This window comes from Natator depressus, chromosome 9 (genome assembly GCF_965152275.1).
Source record: "Natator depressus isolate rNatDep1 chromosome 9, rNatDep2.hap1, whole genome shotgun sequence".
Taxonomy (NCBI): Eukaryota; Metazoa; Chordata; order Testudines; family Cheloniidae; genus Natator; species Natator depressus.
In genome coordinates this window covers 87,228,239-87,251,397 of record NC_134242.1, presented here as the reverse complement: position 1 = coordinate 87,251,397, position 23,159 = coordinate 87,228,239, and the positions used below count along the sequence as shown (strand labels likewise).

The following is a 23,159-nucleotide window of genomic DNA, read 5'->3' as shown; positions in this document are numbered from 1 at the left end:
CTTTGAAGTAGTCCTGAGAATGATTTCTGTTAATGATCATTTTTAATTAAGTGATTTGTGCCATCCTTTAAATGGAAAACTGAAATTGTAGTGAAGTTACACCAGTGTCAGAGTGAGGCAAGTGCGGGGGAGAATTAGCTCCCTTAAGCTTTGAATATACTGCAACATATGGGAACTGGGCTTAAAGTAGCCAAGACTGCAGCGCTCACTGTTACCAAGAATGGGCAGTGGCAGTGGTCCTTCTCTTTGGGCAGTGCATGACAATGCCTTTGTGTAGCACAATAGCCATGGTTAGTACAATCCACTTCCTCTTTAGCAGAATGTTGCATTGTGTGGGGTTAAAGATAAGTACCTGCACTGTGACTCTGTTTTCAGGGATTCTTTGGGGTTTGCAATGCATATTACCATCTCACCAAGTGATGAATCGGTTTCACCAAGTATCAAAACTTCAGGGAGAGACTGGAAAGTAGTGGCATGAGTTAGTTCCATGAGACTTCTGCTGCACAAAGTCTAATAGGGCTAAATTCCACCTCTGTTCTACAGATATGAAGGTAAACTTCTAAATTGTCCATGTCCCAGTCTTTCAATCTCTCTTTGTAGACCATGCCCTGTAACTCTCAGGCCAGATTCTGCCCTTGTCCATATCAAAGCACCTCACAAACTTTAGTGTGTTCATCTTCCCAACACCCTGTGAGGTACGATAGTACCATTATCCCCATTTTACAGACAGGGAACTGAGGCTCAGAGAAACTAAATGACTTGCCCATGGTCACATAGGAAGTCTGTGGCTGAGCAGGGAATTCAGTCCTCCGAGTCTCAGGCTAGCACCCTTAACCAATGGACCATCCACCTGTCTCTGGGCCAATAAAGGTTGTAACTGAGCAGGAGAGCTAGTGAGCAAGGGAGGCAGCGTCGATGAACAAACGTCCTCTGCTAAGCTGTAGTGTTCTGTCAGCCTTCAAAATGAAGAATAAAACAGTTATGGCGAACAAGCTAAATAACATAGGGCTGTTTGAAATTTCCCCAGCCACTATCCTGGGCTGTGCTTTTCTGTAGGCTCGAGCCCTGCGTGAAATTTTAAGTTTGACTTTTGAGACTGCGAGGTTACAGAGGACTGAGAACACATGAGAATCTCTGGGAAAATTTCAAAAGGGAGTGGGTTTCCAGTCTATTAGAATTCTCCAAAGAAGGATCTAATCAGCCTAAGGAGCACCTAGGAAATTAAAGCGTGTCCTCCTTCCTGAAATAGTCCATGTTTGAGAATAACTGCTGAGAACGAGAGTGTTTAATTAAGGGATTTACACCCTAGTTGAAATGGAAAATTCAATGTAAGCGTAACTGTGGAGTTGCCAGAGCACCTCCGTAATATAATTGGAATTTTATTTAATTCATTATTCACTCTTGTAAAGTTAAAGAGCAATTCACCATTTTAAAAAAAGGATAGTAAAACGCACATACAGTAGCTACAGTACACTTGCTCCTGTCTTTAGTGGAATCCCCCGTGGGAGTAAGGTTCTGCTCTTGCAAATCGCTTTGCAGGATAAGGGACAAAGACGTCTCCCCAACAAGTACTATGTGCCTGCCCTTTTGTTTATCCTTTCTGTTTCCTAGTAAGGCGTTGTCATACATTGTAACAAACTTCTGCTTCTGATCTTGGTTTGACTGGAATGGCTTTGAGTGGTGGAGAGTAGTTGCTGTTTTTGATTGATTTTTGGCATCAAGGTATTTGTTCAGAAGGACATAGCCTGTGGAGATAGATGCAGTGCTGAGAGGTACAACTCTATTATTTTCTGTTCTCATCTGTCTAGACAAAGAAAAGGTCTTGATTTAAAGGAGAGGTGGTTTAATGAATTTTGCTTGGCTTGATGAGTAAACTATTGCGATTTGAATGTCAGTTACTATGGGTTGTAAATCTTTCCATCTCAATGTCCTCAAGATCCTGAGGTTTTTGAGGTAGCACGTGTCCTTTAACAATAAGAATACAGCCAGTTTGGGTAAACAGGTTATACTGTTAACTCCCCAAAAAGAAGGAAGTGGAACATAAACAGGTTTTGAGAGACTGTTTTAGAGCACAATAAATTCCTTACACACATCACATCAAATTGTAAGAAAATGGGGAAGAATAGTGTGCCCTCAAAACTTATGTGTTGGATTGTGATTTTTTTTTAAAAAAAGCACCAAGTATAAATACATATCTAGATAGTAAATGCACCTTCCATTGCATGGCCTTCAGTCAGGAAACACTGACTCATTTACAGAGAGAGGAACTATTAGTAGGAAAGAATGGAGGGGGAAAAAGCAATAGTGCTTTCATATGTTCCTTGTACTTACCTGAGACGACCATAATGCGTAGCCATCGCCTAACTGGGAGATGAAAGATTTTTTATTCTTGCTGCAAAAGTGAGGCAGCAGATGCGAGCAGGCAAAATTCATAGACACATGAGGACATGGATGAATGAGTGCATGGATTTTTATGCTACTTTCTGCTACCTCGTTTACTGTATGAAAATACAAAATCTGGCAATTGGGACAGGGCAAAGCGTACATTTGTGACACTCCATAGAGGAAACTAAATCAATGAAACAATGGATGGATTATACTCATCCATATAAGCAGTTATTTTTCATCTGTGTCAAAAGATACGTTTGGAATCACCATTTAAATATTTTAATACAGTCTTCATTGAATATTTAACCCAAGTATAATGGAGTACTACTCACTAATACAAACTGAAAATATTGTTTACCTTATTTAACTATATCAGAATCCCTGGAGGCTAGATTCTGCTCCCCATTAACACTGGTGTAGGGTAATAAATTGCCTGCAGTGTTGGGATCACTATCTGACTCCGTGTATGAGAGAACAGAATACATGATTGAAGCTGCTTCTGTGGAATGTGGAGGGGGTTTCATTTTAGTGAAATCAAAGGCATGTCACATATCACCTTTTCAGCTGTGACCTGTCATTGCCAGCTGTGGCATGCTTTTCATTGCCACAAAACGCTGCAACCCTGTACTGCTTTCTTTTGGAAATTAACCTTGTGGTGACAGTGAACATGGAGCTACAGAAAGACCAACACAGGCCTTATATGATACTGGCCAATTGGCAAAAATTGAAATTGTGGGGATATTTGGTCAGAGGTAATTTAGCATGGAATAAATATTCAGAGCACTTGACGTGACCTTGATTTTGCCACCAAAATGTATTTGTGCTTCAGATAATGTTGGGGGAATGGGTACTGCAATTTCAAGTAATGAAATGACGCCGGTAAGGTAACAAAGTGGCTCCTTCTGCGTTTGATAGAAGTAAGCACTGATTCCTGGTTTAATAGTTAAATCATTTTCACCTCAAGGGAGGAAGTTTCCCATTTTACAAGGGCTTTTCATCTTCTGCACTCTTCTCGCTTGTCGTACTACTAGCTGGATGGTGAGAAGTGACCTATGCAAACTAAATTGAATAATATATTAAATAAAGATTATACCTTGGATGTCACATACTATTCCCCTAGATTGTTTGCCCTTTGTATGTATGATAATGATGTAGAAGATTAATAGATCTCTCTTAAGATTAGACTGTCCACTGCAGAAGATGAAACACAGATGGCTCTTGCAAAGCATCAGCAGCAGGCATATAAAAATATGGTGGCGTAAGTGGCCATTTTTCAGCTTGAGAAGGGCTTTTTCAGTTGCCCCTCTTCTTCAGCCTTAGACACTCAGCTAGGTAAGGCACGCTGCTGATGACCTCAAGACAACCTGAACGTTTGATCTTACACACTGGGACTTGGTTCGGAGGACCTCGATTGCAGCTTGTATTGAAGTAATAAACCGAATCACTATCTCAATAGTCGCTGCAGTCCTCTTTTCTCTGATAAAAGGTCCTGAAGCCCAGAGAGGAATAATTCCATGCCTTAGACCCCGTTGGTGTTGCCTCACAAGCCACAACTCCTCAACCAGTCAATCCAATACCAGGTAGGATCAACTTCATATATGGGGCACTGTGGCCGGATAGATATACCCTATCACCAGGGGTCAGGTTGCATGGGACAAATAAGGGGTTATGGCTCAAGTGGCTAGAGTAGATAGGGCTCTCCTAGCAGGGCAGCATGGCCTAGCAGCCAGAGTCCTTGTGGCTGCCCTAGGTCTCTGGGCAACATGGCCTAGCAGCCAGAGTCCTTGAGCAGCACCCACATCCTGTGATGGGTGTAGGGTAGAGTAGGGTGACCCAGGCCCACCCTTCTCCACCGGGTCCTGACCCATGGCCCTGTGAAACCAGTAGTCAGTGATTCAGTTGGGTTTCCTATTTTAACAGTCATGTTCCTTGGGTCACTTCCTGTCCTTGGTTCCTGCTCTGTCAGTTCTCCTGGGGGTGTCAGCCTTTCAGCTCACTCCCATCCTCTGGCATCAGTAGGGATTCTGTTGTCGATCCCACTGGTTTGGCCTCCATGGTCCGCAGCTCCAGCTAGTCCCTGGCAGGAACCTGCAGCTCACATCTGCCCTCCCTCTCCTCCAGCCCAAACTGAGCGGGGCCACTCCCTTTTATATCTGTCTCCATGTTGAGCATGCCCAGCACGGGTGAGGGGGCGTGGTTTCTTTGGCCCACAGTGTGAGGTTAACCCCAACTGGGTCAACGTGAGGTAGATACACCCCATCACAGACATACTGTACCTATAGTCATTTCACACCCAAAATCCTTCCACCACAAGCAATACAAACCAGCATGCACCCAAACCAAGATCTGAGATTTAAAAAAGGCAACTAAGACTACCAACATCTCTAAGAAAAGACTCAGTCTTAACAAGCTGAGATGTAATAAACATGATCTCACTTATGTCCAGAGTATGCTCTAAGTCTTGCCAGACTCAGTAGCTATAGGACTCTCCCTAACATCTCAAGCTGTTTTCAGCCCTCTTGAAGAATGATGTGGTCCCCTCCCTTTAGCATGCCTATAAATATTAATATCCTACCAGATGATCACTGTGGAAAGCTCCAAAGGAAGGGGGGGAAAAACCCTAGTCAGCCCCGGTGGAGAAAATTCTCCTGTATCACAAATATGTCACTCAGATTCCAGCCTGAGTATATGAATGAGGCTCAGTCCATTTGGGGCCAATAGATTGTTTCTGTACCATATACTCTCTTAGCCAGACCTGAGGAGAAAAGAGTAGGGTTGGGTGCCCTATAGCTTATTTGGTTTATTGACCTGCTGTATGTGGAGCCAGGTGTAAAATCAGCTGTACTGTTCAAACAGAACTGCCAGACTTAGAGATCACTGCTGAGTGCATTTAATGTGACATCGGATGTGGCTGAGGGTCCCTGCCACCTCCAGGTTGGCAGCTTGCCATCCTGTGGAAAATTTGGCCCATATTATTTGTTTGTTTTGCTGTTGAAAAACATCATACCATACCAGACAGCTGCAGCGGCACAGGAGCCAGCAAACAGAGCTGTAAACAGGGGCGTTTGAGTGGGAGTTCTGTTGGAGGAGAAGGTATTTGTGTTTGGTTTTGAATTGGTAGTATTTGTATGTGGAGAGGCTTGTAGGGGCTTTGTGCTGGGAGAGAAGCTGAGCCCTGATTAGGGGGCGGGGCTTCTCTGACTAGGGGTCCTATAAAGGTTTGTAAGGGGAGTTTGTATTGTGGTGCTTGTTTGGGGTTTGTTTTTCCTGTGGGTGGTGGTGTTTTGGTGTGGTTTGTGTTTCCCAGATTAACAGGATTTAGGTGGGAAGGATACAGAGGCAGCAGTGGGAGTGACTCGTAGCGGAAGACACAATGAAGATGACTGGATATGGAAGCTGCGGTATGTACATGATCCTGGAGGGGGTACCTGGTAAGAGTTTTGTCTGCGTGAAATGCCGTCTGATAGAGCTGATGGAGGAAAAGATCCGAGGTTTGGAAATGCAGGTGGAAAGTCTGGTTGAGTTTAGGAAGGGGTTTGAGCAGATTATGGGGCAAAGACATGAGGTATCTGAAGGGAAAAAGCTCAGACTTGCAGATGGAAGCAGGACTGAGGAATTCTGAGGGGAGACTGCTGGGTGAGGAAAGTGGTCAGTAGAAGCATGTGACTAAAAGAACCAGGCAGAGGAAAAGACGGGCTAGTGAAGGAGAAATAGAGCTCAAGAACAGGTTTGCAGAGTTGGAAAATGAAGAAGGGGCTCAGCAGGTAGTCACTGAAGGTGGAAGGGCAAGAAGAAGAGAAGAGCGGCTAGCCCTATAGGAAAAGGGGAAGAGTCAATGGAGCCTATACCAAATATGAGCCCCAGGAGGATACAGGATGGGTTGAAGAGGATTACAAGGGAGAATAGGAATGGAAAGAACTTGCAGCCAGAGGGAATAGGGGATAGACTGGAGAATAGCACCATCACCAGGAAAAGGCAGGTCTATGTGATCGGGGACTCTTTACTGAGAAGAATAGACAGGCCTGTAACCAGAGCTGATCCAGAGAGTAGAAGGGTGTGCTGTCTTCCAGGTGCTAAGATACGGGATGTAGACCTGAGGTTGAAAAGGATCCTAAAGGGAGCAGGAAAGAATCCCCTAATTGTCCTTCATGTGGGAACAAATGATACAGCTAGATTCTCGCTGGAAAGTACTAAGGGAGACTATACTAGGCTGGGGAAGACGCTTAAGGAAATCGAGGCTCAGGTAATCTTTAGTGGGATTCTGCCTGTTCCTAGAGAAGGGCAACAAAGGTGTGACAAGATTATGACTATCAACAGATGGCTTAGGCAGTGGTGCTATAAGGAGGGCTTTGGGATGTATGGCCACTGGGAGGCATTCATGGACAGAGGACAGTTCTCTCGGGATGGACTTCATCTGAGTAGGGAAGGAAATAGACTTGTAGGATGGAGGCTGGCACAACTGATTACAAGAGCTTTAAACTAGGAATTTGGGGGAGATGGTTGGGAGATGTCCAGGTAATCTCCACGCTGGATTTTAGCATTGAGAGGGAAGAAAACAAAGTAAGAAAGGATACAGCCGTGGGTAGGAGAATGTATATAAGGAGGAAGGGCAGTGTGGATACCAGTCTAATAAGTTATACTGGCTATAGAATGACCATGCCTAATAGGGTACAGAATGTGAGCGAGGCCAAACAGCAAAAATTAAGATGTTTGTACACCAATGTGAGGAGCCTAGGTAACAAAATGGAGGAACTAGAGCTACTGGTGCAGGAAGTGAAACCTGATATTATAGGGATAACAGAAACATGGTGGAATAGTAGTCATGACTGGACTACAGGTATTGAAGGGTATGTGCTGTTTAGGAAAGACCGAAATAAAGGTAAAGGTGGTGGAGTAGCATTGTATATCAATGATGAGGTAAAATGTAAAGAAATAAGAAGCGATGGAATGGATAAGACAGAGTCCTCTGGGCAAAAATTACATTGGGGAAGAAAACTATTAGAGCCTCCCCTGAGATAGTGCTTGGGGTGTGCTATAGGCCGCCGGGATCTAATTTGGATATGGATAGAGCCCTCTTTAATGTTTTTAAGGAAGTAAATACTAATGGAAACTGCATGATCATGGGAGACTTTAACTTCCCAGATATAGACTGGAGGACGAGTGCTAGTAATAATAATAATAGGGCTCAGATTTTCCTAGATGCGATAGCTGATGGATTCCTTCATCAAATAGTTGCTGAACCGACTAGAGGGGATGCCATTTTAGATTTGGTTTTGGTGAGTAGTGAGGACCTCATAGAAGAAATGGTTGTAGGGGATAATCTTGGTTCAAGTGATCATGAGCTAATTCAGTTCAAACTGAACAGAAGGATTAACAAAAATAAATCTGCAACTAGGGTTTTTGATTTCAAAAGGGCTGACTTTCAAAAATTAAGGAAATTAGTTAGGGAAATGGATTGGACTGAAGAACTTATGGATCTAAAGGCAGAGGAGGCCTGGGATTACTTTAAATCAAAGCTGCAGAAGCTATCGGAAGCCTGCATCCCAAGAAAGGGGAAAAAATTCATAGGCAGGAGTTGTAGACCAAGCTGGATGAGCAAGCATCTCAGAGAGGTGATTAAGAAAAAGCAGAAAACATACAGCGAGTGGAAGATGGGAGGGATCAGCAAGGAAAGCTACCTTATTGAGGTCAGAACATGTAAGGATAAAGTGAGACAGGCTAAAAGTCAAGTAGAGATGGACCTTGCAAAGGGAATTAAAACCAATAGTAAAACATTCTAAAGCCATATAAATAAGAAGAAAACAAAGAAAGAAGAAGTGGGACCGCTAAACACTGAGGATGGAGTGGAGGTCAAGAATAATCTAGGCATGGCCCAATATCTAAACAAATACTTTGCCTCAGTCTTTAATGAGGATCTTAGGGATAATGGTAGCATGACAAATGGGAATGAGGATATGGAGGTAGATATTACCATAGCTGAGGTAGAAGTGAAACTCAAACAGCTTAATGGGACTAAATCAGGGGGCCCAGATAATCTTCATCCAAGAATATTAAAGGAATTGGCACCTGAAATTGCAAGCCCATTAGCAAGAATTTTTAATGAACCTGTAAACTCAGGGGTTGTGCCGTATGATTGGAGAATTGCTAACATAGTTCCTATTTTTAAGAAAGGGGAAAAAAAGTGATCCGGGTAACTACAGGCCTGTTAATTTGACATCTGTAGTATGCAAGGTCTTGGAAAAAATTTTGAAGGAGAAAGTAGTTAAGGACACTGAAGTCAATGGTAAATGGGACAAAATACAACATGGTTTTACAAAAGGTAGATTGTGCCAACCAACCTGATCTCCTTCTTTGAGAAAGTAACAGATTTTTTAGACAAAGGAAACGCAGTGGATCTAATTTACCTAGATTTCAGTTAGGCGTTTGATACGGTGCCACATGGGGAATTATTAGTTAAATTGGAAAAGATGGGAATCAATATGAAAATTGAAAGGTGGATAAGGAATTGGTTAAAGGGGAGACTACAGCGGGTCCTACTGAAACGTGAACTGTCAGGCTGGAGGGAGGTTACCAGTGGAGTTCCTCAAGGATCAGTTTTGGGACCAATCTTATTTAATCTTTTTATTACTGACCTCGGCACAAAAAGTTGGAGTGTGCTAATAAAGTTTGCGGATGATACAAAGCTGGGAGGTATTGCCAATTTAGAGAAGGACTGGGATATCATACAGGAGGATCTGGATGACCTTGTAAACTGGAGGAATAGTAATAGGATGAAATTTAATAGTGAGAAGTGTAAGGTCATGCATTTAGGGATTAATAACAAGAATTTTAGTTATAAGCTGGGGACACATCAATTAGAAGTAACGGAGGAGGAGAAGGACGTTGGAGTATTGGTTGATCATAGGATGACTATAAGCCTCCAATGTGATAGGGCCGTGAAAAAAGCTAATGCGGACTTGGGATGCATCAGGAGAGGTATTTCCAGTAGAGATAAGGAGGTTTTAGTACCATTATACAAGACACTGGTGAGACCTCACCTGGAATACTGTGTGCAGTTCTGGTCTCCCATGTTTAAGAAGGATGAATTCAAACTGGAACAGGTACAGAGAAGGGCTACTAGGATGATCCGAGGAATGGAAAACTTGTCTTATGAAAGGAGACTCAAGGAGCTTGGCTTGTTTAGCCTAACTAAAAGAAGGTTGAGGGGAGATATGATTGCTCTCTATAAATATATCAGAGGGATAAATACCAGAGAGGGAGAGGAATTATTTAAGCTCAGTACCAATGTGGACACAAGAACAAATGGATATAAACTGGTCATTGGGAAGTTTAGACTTTAAATTAGACGAAGGTTTCTAACCATCAGAGGAGTGACGTTTTGGAATAGCCTTCCAAGGGAAGCAGTGGGGGCAAAAGAGCTATCTAGCCTTAAGATTAAACTCGATAAGTTCATGGAGGAGATGGTATGATGGGATAACATGATTTTGGTAATTAAATATTCATGGTAAATAGGCATAATGGCCTGTGATGGGATGTTAGATGGGGTGGGATCTGAGTTACTACAGAGAATTCTTTCCTGGGTATCTGGCTGGTGAATCTTGCCCATATGCTCAGGGTTTAGCTGATCGCCATATTTGGGGTCGGGAAGGAATTTTCCTCCATAACATGGCTGGACCACCTCTAGGAGAGAAAGGATGGCTCGTGCCTATGTAAAAGTTTTTGATCATTGCTATAATTCCCTCCAGCTCAACAGCAAAAAAATTATCGCCTCCTCTTACGGGGCATTTGCCTTCTGAAATAAAAACAAAACAGTGATATTTAGCTTTTAAAAAATACTTAAAATAAGTAACACTGATTGGTCCCCCTCACCTATGCCACTCCTGCCTGCCTCTCCATATTTTCCTCTTTTCTCTCCGTTCCCTCCAGGCCACTTTTGCTTCCTACTCCAGGTTTTGTGGTTTCCCTCTGTCCCCTATTTCCTTAGCTCTGCCCCACTGTTTATGTTCACCTCCTCCCTCTATTTCCTCACTGCTCTGGTTTCTCACCAGGTCCATGCCACGTCAGCTCTTTCTCTTCTGTTCCATCTACTCTACCACAGTTTAAGGACACACTCCTCACACATACCCTTCCCTACCTGACAATTCACTGGTCTCCCAGTCATTCATTTTCTCCTCCCACCAGCTCCAACCCTGAATCCTCAGGAAGAAAATGAATAGGTTAATAGTGACCTATTGTCTGGACCAAATCGTAAGTAATTTTAAAACTGAGTCAAAGGGTATGTCTACACTACGAAATTAGGTTGAATTTATAGAAGTCGGTTTTTTAGAAATCATTTTTATATAGTCGATTGTGTGTGTCCCCACACAAAATGCTCTAAGTGCATTAAGTGCATTAACTTGGCAGAGTGCTTCCACAGTACCGAGGCTAGCGTCAACTTCAGGAGCGTTGCACTGTGAGTAGCTGTCCCACAGTTCCCGCAGTCTCCGCCGCCCATTGGAATTCTGGGTTGAGATCCCAATGCCTAATGGGGCAAAAACATTGTCGTGGGTGGTTCTGGGTACATGTTGTCAGGCCCTCCCTCCCACCGTGAAAGCAATGGCAGACAATCGTTTCACGCCTTTTTTCCTGGGTTACCTGTGCAGACACCATACCACGGCAAGCATGAAGCGCGCTCAGTTCACTGTCACTGTACACCTCCTGGGTGCTGGCAGACATGGTGCTGCTTTGCTACACAGCAGCAGCTCATTGCCTTGTGGCAGCAGACGGTGCAATAGGCCTGATAACCATCGTCATCATGTCCTAGGTGCTCTTGGCCACGTCGGTGAGATAGGTCAGGAGCGCCTGGGCAGACATGGACTCAGGGACATAAATAGGAGTGACTCGACCAGGTCATTCTCTTTAGTCCTCCTGGCAGTTGTATCGCACCATCTTCTGGCAAGCAGCGAGGAGATGAGGATGGCTAGTAGTCCTATTGCACCAACTTCTGCTGAGCAGCCAGGAGATGAGGATGGCTAGGAGTCCTGCTGCACCGTCTGCTGCCAGCCTAAGATGTAAAAGATAGATGGAGGGATCAAAACAAGAAATAGACCAGATTTGTTTTATATTCATTTGCTCCCCCCTCCCTCCCTACCTCCCTCCCTCCGTGAAATCAACGGCCGACAATCATTTCAGTGAGGTCTGTCAGGGGCACCTTGAAAAGTTTAATGGAGATTCAGTCCTGCCTGGAATACCGGGGGAGGGATAGCTCAGTGGGTTGAGCATTAGCCTGCTAAACCCAGGGTTTTGAGTTCAATCCTTGAGGGTGATATTCTGTATGACAGTTGTTTTTGTTTCTTCTTGATGTAAAGCCACCCCTTTGTTGATTTTAATTCCCTGTACGCCAACCCTGTAAGCCTTGTCATCAGTCGCCCCTCCCTCCATCAGAGCAACGGCAGACAATCGTTCTGCACCTTTTTTCCATGCAGACTCCATACCATGGCAAGCATGGAGCCCGCTCAGATCACTTTGGCAATTAGGAGCACATTAAACACCACGCGCATTATCCAACAGTATATGCAGCACCAGAACCTGCCAAAGCGAAACCGGGCAAGTAGGCGACGTCAGCACGGTGATGAGAGTGATGAGGACATGGACACAGACTTCTCTCAAAGCACGGGCCCTGGCAATGCAGGCATCATGGTGCTAATGGGGCAGGTTCATGTGGTGGAATGCCGATTCTGGGCCTGGGAAACAAGTACAGACGGGTGGGACAGCATAGTGTTGTGGGTCTGGGACGATTCCCAGTGGCTGCGAAACTTTCACATGCATATGGGCACTTTCATGAAACTTTGTGACTTGCTTTCCCCTGCCCTGAAGCACCAGAAAACCAAGATGAGAGCAGCCCTCACAGTTGAAAAGCGAGTGGCAATAGCCCTGTGGAAGCTTGCAACGCCAGACAGCTACCGGTCAGTTGGGAATCAATTTGGAGTGGGCAAATCTACTGTGGGGGCTGCTGTGATGCAAGTAGCCAACACAATCAAAGATCTGCTGATATCAAGGGTAGTAACCCTGGGAAATGTGCAGGTCAGAGTGGATGGCTTTGCTGCAATGGGATTCCCTAACTGTGGTGGGGCCATAGACGGAACCCATATCCCTATCTTGGCACCAGAGCACTAAGCCAGCAAGTACATAAACCGCAAGGGGTACTTTTCAATAGTGCTGCAAGCACTGGTGGATTACAAGGGACATTTCACCAACATCAACTTGGGATGGCCGGGAAAGGTACATGACACTCGCATCTTCAGGAACTCTAGTCTGTTTCAAAAGCTGCAGGAAAGGACTTTCTTCCCAGACCAGAAAATAACGGTTGGGGATGTTGAAATGCCTATAGTTACCCTTGGAGACCCAGCTTACCCCTTAATGCCATGGCTCATGAAGCCATACACAGGTGGCCTGGACAGTAGTCAGGAGCTGTTCTGAGCAAGTGCAGAATGGTGGTAGAATGTGCATTTGGATGTTTAAAAGTGCGCTGGCGCAGTTTACTGACTTGCTTAGACCTCAGCAAAACCAATATTCCCATTGTTATTACTGCTTGCTCTGTGCTCCACAATATCTGTGAGTAAGGGGGAGACATTTATTGCGGGGTGGGAGGTTGAGGCAAATCGTGTGGCCGCTGGTTATGTGCAGCCAGACACCAGGGCGGTTAGAAGAGCACAGGAGCGCGTGCTGCACATCAGAGAAGCATTTTCATGGCTGACCAGGCTACGGTGTGAAAGTTCTGTTTGTTTCTCCTTGATGACCCCTCCCCCACTTGGTTCACTCTACTTCCCTGTAAGCTAACCACCCTCCCCTCCCCCCTTCGATCACCGCTTGCAGAGGCAATAAATTCATTGTTGCTTCACATTTATGAATTCTTTATTAATTCATCACACAAATAGGGGGATAACTGCTAAGGTAGCCTGGGTGGGGTGGGGGAGGATGGAAGGACAAGGCCACACTGCACTTTAAAACTTAAAAAATTTAAAACTTATTGAATGCCAGCCTTCTGTTGCTTGGGCAATCCTCTGGGGTGGAGTGGCTGGGTGGCCAGAGGGCCCCTCCCCCCGCCACGGTCTTGGGCATCTGGGTGAGGAGGCTATGGAACTTGGGGAGGAGGGCAGGGCTGTAGCAGTGGTCTGTGCTCCAGCTGCCTTTCCTGCAGCTCAACCATATGCTGGAGCATATTAGTTTGATCCTCCAGCAGCCTCAGCATTGAATCCTGCCTCCTCTCATCACGCTGCCGCCACCTATAATCTTCAGCCCTCTCTTCAGCCCGCCACCTCTCCTTGCATTCATGTTGTGCTTTCCAGCACTCTGACATTGTCTGCCTCCACACATTCGTCTGTGCTCTGTCAGTGTGGGAGGACAGCATGAGGTCAGAGAACATTTCATCGTGACTGCGTTTTTTTCGCCTTCTAATCTTCACTAGCCTCTGGGAAGGAGAAGATACTGTGATCCTTGAAACACATGCAGCTGGTGGAGGAAAAAAAAGGGACAGTGGTATTTAAAAAGACACATTTTATAGAACAATGGGGGCACTCTTTCACGGTAAACCTTGCTGTTAACATTACATACAAAGCACATGTGCTTTCATTACAAGGTCACATTTTGCCTCCCCCCACCGCGTGGCTAACCCCTTGGCCCTCCCCCTCCCCCCATCACGTGGTTAACAGTGGGGAACATTTCTGTTCAGCCACAGGCAAACAGCCCAGCAGGAACGGGCACCTCTGAATGTCCTCTTAAGAAAAGCACCCTATTTCAACCAGGTGACCATGAATGATATCACTCTCCTGATGATAACACAGAGAGAGAAAGAACGTCAGCAAACATACGCTGCAATGCTTTGTTCTGCAATGATTCCCGACTACATGCTACTGGCCTGGCATGGTAAAGTGTCCTACCATGGTGGACGGAATAAGGCTGCCCTCCCCAGAAACCTTTTGGAAAGGCTTTGGGAGTACATCCAGGAGAGCTTTATGGAGATGTCCCTGGAGGATTTCCGCTCCATCCCCAGACACATTAACAGACTTTTCCAGTAGCTGTACTGGCCTTGAATGCCAGGGCAAATTAATCATTAAACACACTTGCTTTTAAACCATGTATACTATTTAAAAAGTTACACTCACCAGAGGTCCCTTCTCCACCTGGTGGGTCCAGGAGGCAGCCTTGGGTGGGTTCAGGGGGTACTGGCTCCAGGTCCAGGGTGAGAAACAGTTCCTGGCTGTTGGGAAAACCGGTTTCTCTGCTTGCTTGCTGTGAGCTATCTTCAACCACCTCCTCCTCCTCATCTTCCTCGTCCCCAAAACCTGCTTCCGTGTTGCCTCCCACTCCATTGACGGAGTCAAAGCACAGGGTTGGGGTAGTGGTGGCTGAACCCCCTAAAATGGCATGCAGCTCATCATAGAAATGGCATGTTTGGGGCTCTGACCCGGAGCAGCCGTTCGCCTCTCTGGTTTTCTGGTAGGCTTGCCTCAGCTCCTTAAGTTTCATGCGGCACTGCTTCAGGTCCCTGTTATGGCCTCTGTCCTTCATGCTCTGGGAGATTTTGACAAATGTTTTGGCATTTTGAAAACTGGAACAGAGTTCTGATAGCACGAATTCGTCTCCCCATACAGCGATCAGATCCCGTACCTCCGTTTGGTCCATGCTGGAACTTCTTTGCGATTTTGGGACTCCATCATGGTCACCTCTGCTGATGAGCTCTGCATGGTCACCTCTCCTGATGAGCTCTGCACTCACCTGCAGCTTGCCACGCTGGCCAAACAGGAAATGAGATTCAAAAGTTCGCGGGCCTTTTCCTGTCTTCCTGGCCACTGCATCTGAGTTGAGAGTGCTGTCCAGAGCAGTCACAATGGAGCGCTCTGGGATAGCTCCCGGAAGCCAATACCATTGAATTGCGTCCACACTACCCCAAATTTGACCCAGCAAGGCCGATTTCAGTGCTAATCCCCTTGTCGCGGATGGAGTAAAGAAATCGATTTTAAGAGCCCTTTAAGTCGAAAAAAAGGGCTTCATCGTGTGGATGGGTGCAGGGTTAAATCGATTTAACGCTGCTAAATTCAACCTCAACTGCTGGTGTCGACCAGGCCCAAGAATAAGAGAGTCAGTTTCAGACTAACACAAAAAATGACATTGCTGCCCCCATCTTCTTCTTGCACTCCCAGATGTGCATACCATGATACTGACAATTTGAGAGAGATGAGAGCAATTCTGAGAACAAACACTGACCTTCTTCAGAATCCTCCCCATATTGTTCCAGTTCAGCTCATTCCCAAGAGAGGCCTGTAAAGGTCAGCTCTGGGTGTGAACTTCCCTGTAGTTAGGGGGTTTCAGCTCCACTATTCCCATTTAGTTCCATATCTCTAAATAATACCTTTGTTGCACAAAATGATCTGTTGATGCTGAAATGCACGAAGCTGCATTGTATATTACATTCCGTCTAGACAGGACGTATTGTACTGTCTGAAGAGCACCACCTGCCTGAAAAGGAAATCAGGGCTTTTTGGTGTGTTTTTTCTTTGGAACTATGCTACTCTCTCAAACCTAGTTGATTTGTGTAGCCACATAATCATAAGAGCATGCTTTTTTCATCATTATTGTTAGAGAAATGCCAAGTGGTTTTGTAGCAATTCAACATAGAACAAATACAGCAAATTTAGCTAAGCTCTGTATTCAGCCTTGGAAAATTGCACTGGAAATTTACTGGCCCAGAAGTACAACCTCTACTTGCCTACTTGTTACCATGGTGATTGATAATAATTATAAACAAATAGTGTTTTATGTACCCATTCAAAAAAAAGTATTCACCCCAGGCAAATGAGTGACTAGCAACTTGCAAGGCAGATGTAATCACTCAAAAATGGTACATAATCCAAGACTCCACTCAGCATGAACAGCATCCGGTCCTGCCCAATAGCTTGAGATGTTTATTCTAAAGCCAAGGACATTTTAATTAAGACACTTCTAGGTTTTTGTGCTTATTAACCGGTGACATATTTTAAGGGTTAATTATAAAAAACAAACCTCTGTTGCAACAGTATGTTAAACCTGACATAGTCTTTCTACCTACAAGATAAAATTAGGTAGGATCAGAATTTTGAATTATTCATGACTTTTTCTAACCAATTTTTCCTCCTCTCCTCCTCTTTTGTTCAGTATCAAATCTTCTTTGCGTTCCTTTCACTCAAGATGAAAGCATTATTAAGTCTAGGAAGTGAAACATCCCAAAGACATGTAGTTCAGTGAAATCCTTGTCCTGTAATCCTAACATTCTATTCAGTGCCAGTATTCAATATCCTCCTTCCTATATAAGCGCCACAATATATCAGCAGTTGATGAGATTTATTTGTTATACTCCTGCTTTCCTTCTTCATGAAAACCTTAATCCATTCTTTTACTCCCTTAGGAGCCACATTGATGTGGGTGATTGGTTCTGCTATGCTTGCTAATCCAGCAACTCTTCTCTTCATTCAAATTGCTGTAATGTTTGCCGAGGGGATATGCTTGTTTAGGGTTAGGCTAGCACATGTGCTGAGTTTTAAAAGCATTATTAATATCTAATTATAATCTGACATGCTTGGGTAATGTCTGAATATAAATATTAGAAGGGTTTCTTCTGGAAACTGCTTTGTAAACTAATGCTTGAATTAAGCAGTTTGGCCGTTTTTTAGGGCAATCGGAATTATTTCTAGCCATTAATGGAGACAGGCGACTGGACTAGATGGACCTCAGGTCTGCTGGCTGGGAGAAAGGGAAATGCAGTGGGGAAGGGGCTGATGGGAGTTGTAGTGCCCTGCTTTGCAGCGCCATCATCCTATGTTTCCTAGTTGCTACATTCCTGTTGACTTCACTGGAAGCCCCATGCATGAGTTCAAGGGCAAAATATGGCTTTTAGTGCCATGGTGTTGTCTCTTCAGAAATATACACATTTCTGGTCAGAAAAAAGAAAGCCTCAATTATTACTAAGACTAAAATGTCAAAGAATGTTGCTCTTGGTTTACAAGTGTAAAATCCTTTGCCTCTAACTTTTCAAAAGTAAATCACCTCTGTTAATGTAAAATTCAAAATACAGAGAATTTAGTATGCAAATAGCATGTATGCCAAATGCATCTAAGGGGAGCATGCATATTTCCATAGAAAACAAATGTGAGTGCAGAAAAGCAAATGTTTTCTACCAATAGAGCGTACACACAGTTCTCAAGAGGATCTGTCTAGCAATTTATTTTCAAATTGTTGGAAGTATGCAAATTCCTCAGAATTAAACGTGAAGTTAAAAGAAATGGCTTCTATTAAGGACAAGGCAGTCCAAAGAGGCAACTGGGAATTTAATAATTCAATCAAGTATTGTAACCGGCCCAGCAGTATATCTAAAGGCATCGACTCAAATGTCCGTTGAGATTATCAAGGAGATAAGTGGCATTTTTGGAAAGATGTCTTCTAGAGTGTTGCATCTGGATCCTTTATCTGTCATTCATACAGAAGCCGGAGAGTTGTGATAATGTGGCATGCGGGATAGTTCCATTTAATGGTTGAGTCTACTCTGAAAAGGGTATGTTTAAAAGTGGCACCTTCTTACTCAACAGAGCTGCTCCCTGTGTGTAGTCAGTGCTACAGCTGATTTGTATAGCAACAAATATAAGTGTTGACTACTTATTACTCCTGTTAGCACAACAAAACTAAAGGAGAGTGAGCTTGATTCTATCCTGTCTCATGCATAACCAGCAGGATGAACTCACTTGTAATTTCAGGATCAAATCCTTCCTGAAGACTATGGGGTTGCACTGCTGTGGCTGAGGTTATAATCTGAAGACAATGGGATTGCAGAGATGGAATTGCAAAGTTACAATCTGACCTGCACAATTTTTATTACTGGTGATTCAACATGGGCGTAGGTGCTGGAACTAGGGGTGCTGCCACAAAAGTGGTTTCCATTATATCCTGGGTTTACAGTTTGGTTCAATGGCTCTCAGTACCCCCACTATAAAAATTGTTTCAGCACCTCTGAACATGGAGAGTGCTTTTCTTCCCTTCTCGGCATGCGCCAAGTGGTATGAGGGCTGGCTTGTGCGTCTGGCTTGCCAAACCGGGGTAGGACCTAGTAACCCTCCTTTTTTCCCTACATATCACAACCCTTCAGCTTATGGTGCATTTCCTATTGTTTTCTTGTGTACCACACTGTCTGCCAAACTGCTCCACTTGCACATAGGGGTGCCTGCATGGGGCTTTTTTATCTGGCTGCATCCTCTTTGTCCCCTGTGCATCACCAGAATTCAGACCTAGACATGCAGGGCCAGTTCTCGCCTTGTCTATGCTTGCACAACTGCAGTGGAAGTCAGTGGGAGTTGGGGGTTCTCAGCACCTCTGAAAATTGGGCCACCTTTACTTAGGTGATTAAATATAACCTTAGGAGCCTAACTGTAGGCACCCAATGTTGAACTGTCAGGACCAGCTTTCCCAAAGACACGTAGACATGTAGCAGGAAGCCCCTCGGTTTGATTTGTGCCCTGCTGTGGTATAATTGTGATAGTGACATTTTAATCAGCACAAAGTCAGCTGATGGATTGTTTCACTTATCCCTAATGTTCTCCACAAACGAGGAGCAAAGTAAACAGTAGCCAACTAAAAAGTGTGTCAGGAAATTGAGTGTTACCTATTTACTGAGCAGATATAATTAAGCGGATACCAAAGTTTGACAGGGGAGATGCTATGAAAGCCAAGATGACTTTGCCAGAGTTAGGATTCCCATTGCACTCTGGGTGTGCTTGGCTCTCATTTATGGTGATAGGGCTTTGCTCTTGCACGTTCCCCTGGTGAAAGAGAGAAGCTTAAGCCTCACTGGCAAAACTCAGCTGTTGCAGCATCTCAAACCACTCTGCCCATGAGCTCCTGGGGGCCTTCTTTGGCTGCACCGCTTTCCCTTCCCCCTTTGCCAGTCTTTGCTTTTCTCCTCTGTTTCCCTTCCTGATTGTAACTGATGCTGAGCGTTGATAATGATGGTGGCAAAACTGCCTTACCTTACCTCTCTCACACCTGCGTTCCCCTTTCCCACAAATAAGGTACCAAATCTGTCACTTTATAACAACTGCAGAGGTTCCAGACTACCAGCAGCAGCTTGCTGTTGTCTGAGAACAGAGTGGGTATAGTACAGGCAAGGGAAATATGAACATGCTCACTTTTTACTCACAGAAATGACTGCACTGAAAAAACGCACAACCAGGATCTTTGTATGACTAGTGGTCACTCAAACAGCAGATGGCAAATATTGTTCCTGTCTAGTCTAGCAAGAAATAACACCAAGAAATCTAATAAAATGAAGCTGGCTGAAATCACGTAGAGAAGAACAGTTGTTTGATAAAATTTTCGAATGAGAATTTTTTTCTTTGAAGAAGTGAAATAATTCATTCTAAGACTGGAATCCATAAATAACTGCTGGTTAAAAAATTATTTCCCATGTTCAGTTAGCAATGTACTTATCCATTTATGATAGCATTTGTCTGTGCTACCGTTAAGCCTCTGGAGGCCATTGGTCCAATTCTGCTTTCCTTATTTCTGACAGTTCCTACTGACCATTTTGAACTGGACTCCTCAGTGGCTACACAGGCCACATGATCCTACTGTGGCCTCATCTCTTCTTGAGCTCTCAATTATATTCTCTCTAGTAACCTGTTGGTTCTGCAATTCCCATCTGCTCTGCACCCCACTCGGTCAGAGAATTCCTACCTCTCCCCAGTTAGCTGCTTGGATGCAGGGGTTAGTTGAGATGAAGGGGAGATTGATGATAGAGACAGAGCTGGTTGGAGGACTTTCACATAAGGGCCTCACAAAAGCTTCAGGTAGCCACGAGCTAGGTCCCAGTTGCACGAATTATTAATAAACCAAGTAGTGGGCATAGGGGTGACCAGATAGCAAGTGTGAAAAATCGGGACTGGGGTGGGAGGCAATAGGTGCCTAAAAAGACAAAACCCTGAATATTGGGACTGTCCCTATAAAATCAGGACATCTGGTCACCCTAAGTGGACAGTATATGGGCCCAATTCAGCCTCCAATGAAGACAATGAGATTTTGCCATTAATTTGAATGGAAGTGGGTCCTGTGTTCCTAAAATGTTCATGGTTTTTGGTTTTTTCCTTATGCTTGTTGAGACGCATTCTCTTACATTAAGTGATACATGTTGTTTCTTCTACACACAGGTTGTAATCCTTGGTAAACATTCCAGAGGTTATCACTACATGCTAGCTAACCTGGTAAGAACTTTTTCATCAGCAGAAGTATAACTAAGTTTTAGAGGGTAATATATTCTATTTAGGTTGTGTCAGCTTTAATCAGCTAAGAAGGTAATGCATGAAGGAGTGCCTGGATTTTGAGAAATGACTTCAGTAAATACTAGAACTAGTATGTAATAGTAATTTCTACTCAATTACACAGTCTTTGTTTTGTCTAAGAAGTTCATATCCTTTACTAATTTAAAAATAACAATTCAATTATATGTTCTCCACTAATTTATATCTCTTAAATAACTCACTAGATAATACTAATCTTCTGTATGACAGATTTTAAATTTAAACACTATAAAAATAATTACATTTTATTTGTACATAATACAAGTGATATAAAGAACCAAATTAAAATTTGTAATTCCATCTAGTAAAGTGGCCAGACTATTTAACAACTCATTGGCTTTATATAGGTAGAACCTCATTGCAGAGTTAGTACTTTATACATATTCATTGACCAGGCAGAAGATGGTATATTTTTATCCATATTAAAAATCCACTTCTCCACACTCTATAACTGACTTTTCAGATATTTCTTTGATATTTTTGAAAAGCCATCAGCTAGACATGCTGTAGAAAAGGGTTATAATGTAGTTGATCCTGCCGAAAGAGTCATTTTTAGCTTCTGTGTGTGGAAAATGTTCTTCTAAAGTCATATCACACTTTCTAGTTAGTAATCCTACTTTGCAGAAGAGTCTTTATAATGATTTTTTCTGTGTATGATTAAAGCAGGTTAGATGAATTTTAAAATGCCATTTTCATTATAAATACTGTGCGGCTTTAAAATGTGTCATTGTGCATTATGGAACTGATCCTATTCACACTGACTACAGTGTACATTGCATAAACCAAAAAACAGTGGGCTTAAATTGCTACTACCTTGTGCCACGCATAGCCATTTACACTTCTGCAAGGTGACTGCAAACTGCTACCCAATCGACTTGCTTTCTATATCCACTTTGCGCAGGAGTAAATGACAATATGAGGCATAGGGCAGTGGAGAATCAGGCCCACAAGGCTTGAAAGTGAAACATTAAGGTAAATATTGTGATAATTAACACTGCACTGTCTGGTGTGAGGATCATGCTTTGCCACAACACAGCAGTGAGAACAACAAGGGGCATCAAGGAGCCTCTGAGTCACAGAGCTTCTTGGCACTCTCTCCTAAAAAAGGGGGACTGTTAAGCATTTCCTGCTCTGCTGGTTGGTGCAAAGGAGGTATTGGAGCCAGGCCCCAACTTTCTCCACCTCTTTTGGTGTGGTTTGCACCTTAAGGGTGTTAATAGTGGCTGACTCTTCAGCAGAAGCATCAAGGAGGCTCCTTGCACCCCATCTCCCCTTTACCCCCAACCTTTAACACATGCACAAGGTGCAAGAACCAGCTATGGCAACCTGCATGGAACTTGGAGGGAGGAGTACAGGTTCCAGAAGGAAAGAGTTTGGAAGAGGCACTGAGAAGCTATTGGGAATGCACGTAGCTAGAATGCTACCTGCAGATGCAGCATCTCTGTAAATAGTTCTCTTAAGGAAGAGGTAGTTTAGTTTTACAATCATGGAATCCTTTCACATTATTATCCAGCATGCAGTATATGAAATACCAGTTATCATCTGATGTTACATATTTTAACAAAAGAGTCTGAGTAATTCATTAATCCATATACCAATCAGTCCTCTTCTTCTGAGCTTTATGTGTAATATTGTGTACCCTTTTTGATGTGTTTTGGATCACATGGAAACTTTGCCACACTGGAACAAGCCAGTGTTCCATCACAAAGGTCTGGAATCCATGTGTTTCCAAATTCCATTTTATTCCAGTACTACAATCTACTGCTGCAAGAGATTGTCCCCTAGATAGAGTATCTTCTACTAGCGGCAGGGAACTTTCATCAGTTTCTTTTGTGCTAAACTAGCCAAAGATTAAAAAATAGCATCTTACCAGAATGTTTGTCTTTAAAACTGAGCCAAGTTGCAGACACTTCGTATGACACTGATTCTTGTTTTCTGCACATATTCTTCCAGGGTTTTACAGATATTATGCTGGAGAGAGTAATGCATGGAGGCGCCAATGTTACTGGATTCCAGATTATTAACAATGAAAACCCAATGGTTCAACAGTTTCTACAACGCTGGATTAGACTGGATGAAAGGGAATTCCCTGAAGCCAAGAACTCTCCATTAAAGGTAAAATTTTGTTGACAGTGATGGAAGCCTTTTGCATTGTGTTCAGCAAAAATCAGATTCATTTTTAAATATATACGTATATGGATTTTCTCTGCTCAGAATGAGTCAGAACACTCACTGCCAGACAAAAAGAGAGAGAGATTGTTAGCTGGAAACATGAAATAAACACATAATGGTGGACTCTGAGGCAAAGAGCCCCATCCTGCAGTCATTCCACATGTAACACTGCCACCGACCTCAGTTAGAGAGGACTGAAAAATATCCCTTTATTGTATGGAAGTATAGATTTGGGTCCAAACT

At 43.6% G+C, this 23,159-nt stretch overlaps 1 protein-coding gene across 4 annotated transcripts in view; it reads left to right on the top strand.

Moving 5' to 3' along the window:
* GRIA3 (glutamate ionotropic receptor AMPA type subunit 3) overlaps window positions 1-23,159 on the top strand; it is a 216,256-nt gene that overhangs the window by 88,795 nt on the left and 104,302 nt on the right. For all 4 annotated transcript variants that reach the window (XR_012640792.1, XM_074962534.1, XM_074962533.1 and 1 more), the window contains exons 5-6: window positions 20,595-20,648; window positions 22,698-22,859. Coding sequence is in view for 3 of the 4 variants with exons in the window: in XM_074962534.1 (XP_074818635.1) it covers window positions 20,595-20,648; window positions 22,698-22,859 (216 nt within the window). In the remaining variant the exon portion in view is untranslated. The remainder of the gene's footprint in view (window positions 1-20,594; window positions 20,649-22,697; window positions 22,860-23,159) is intronic.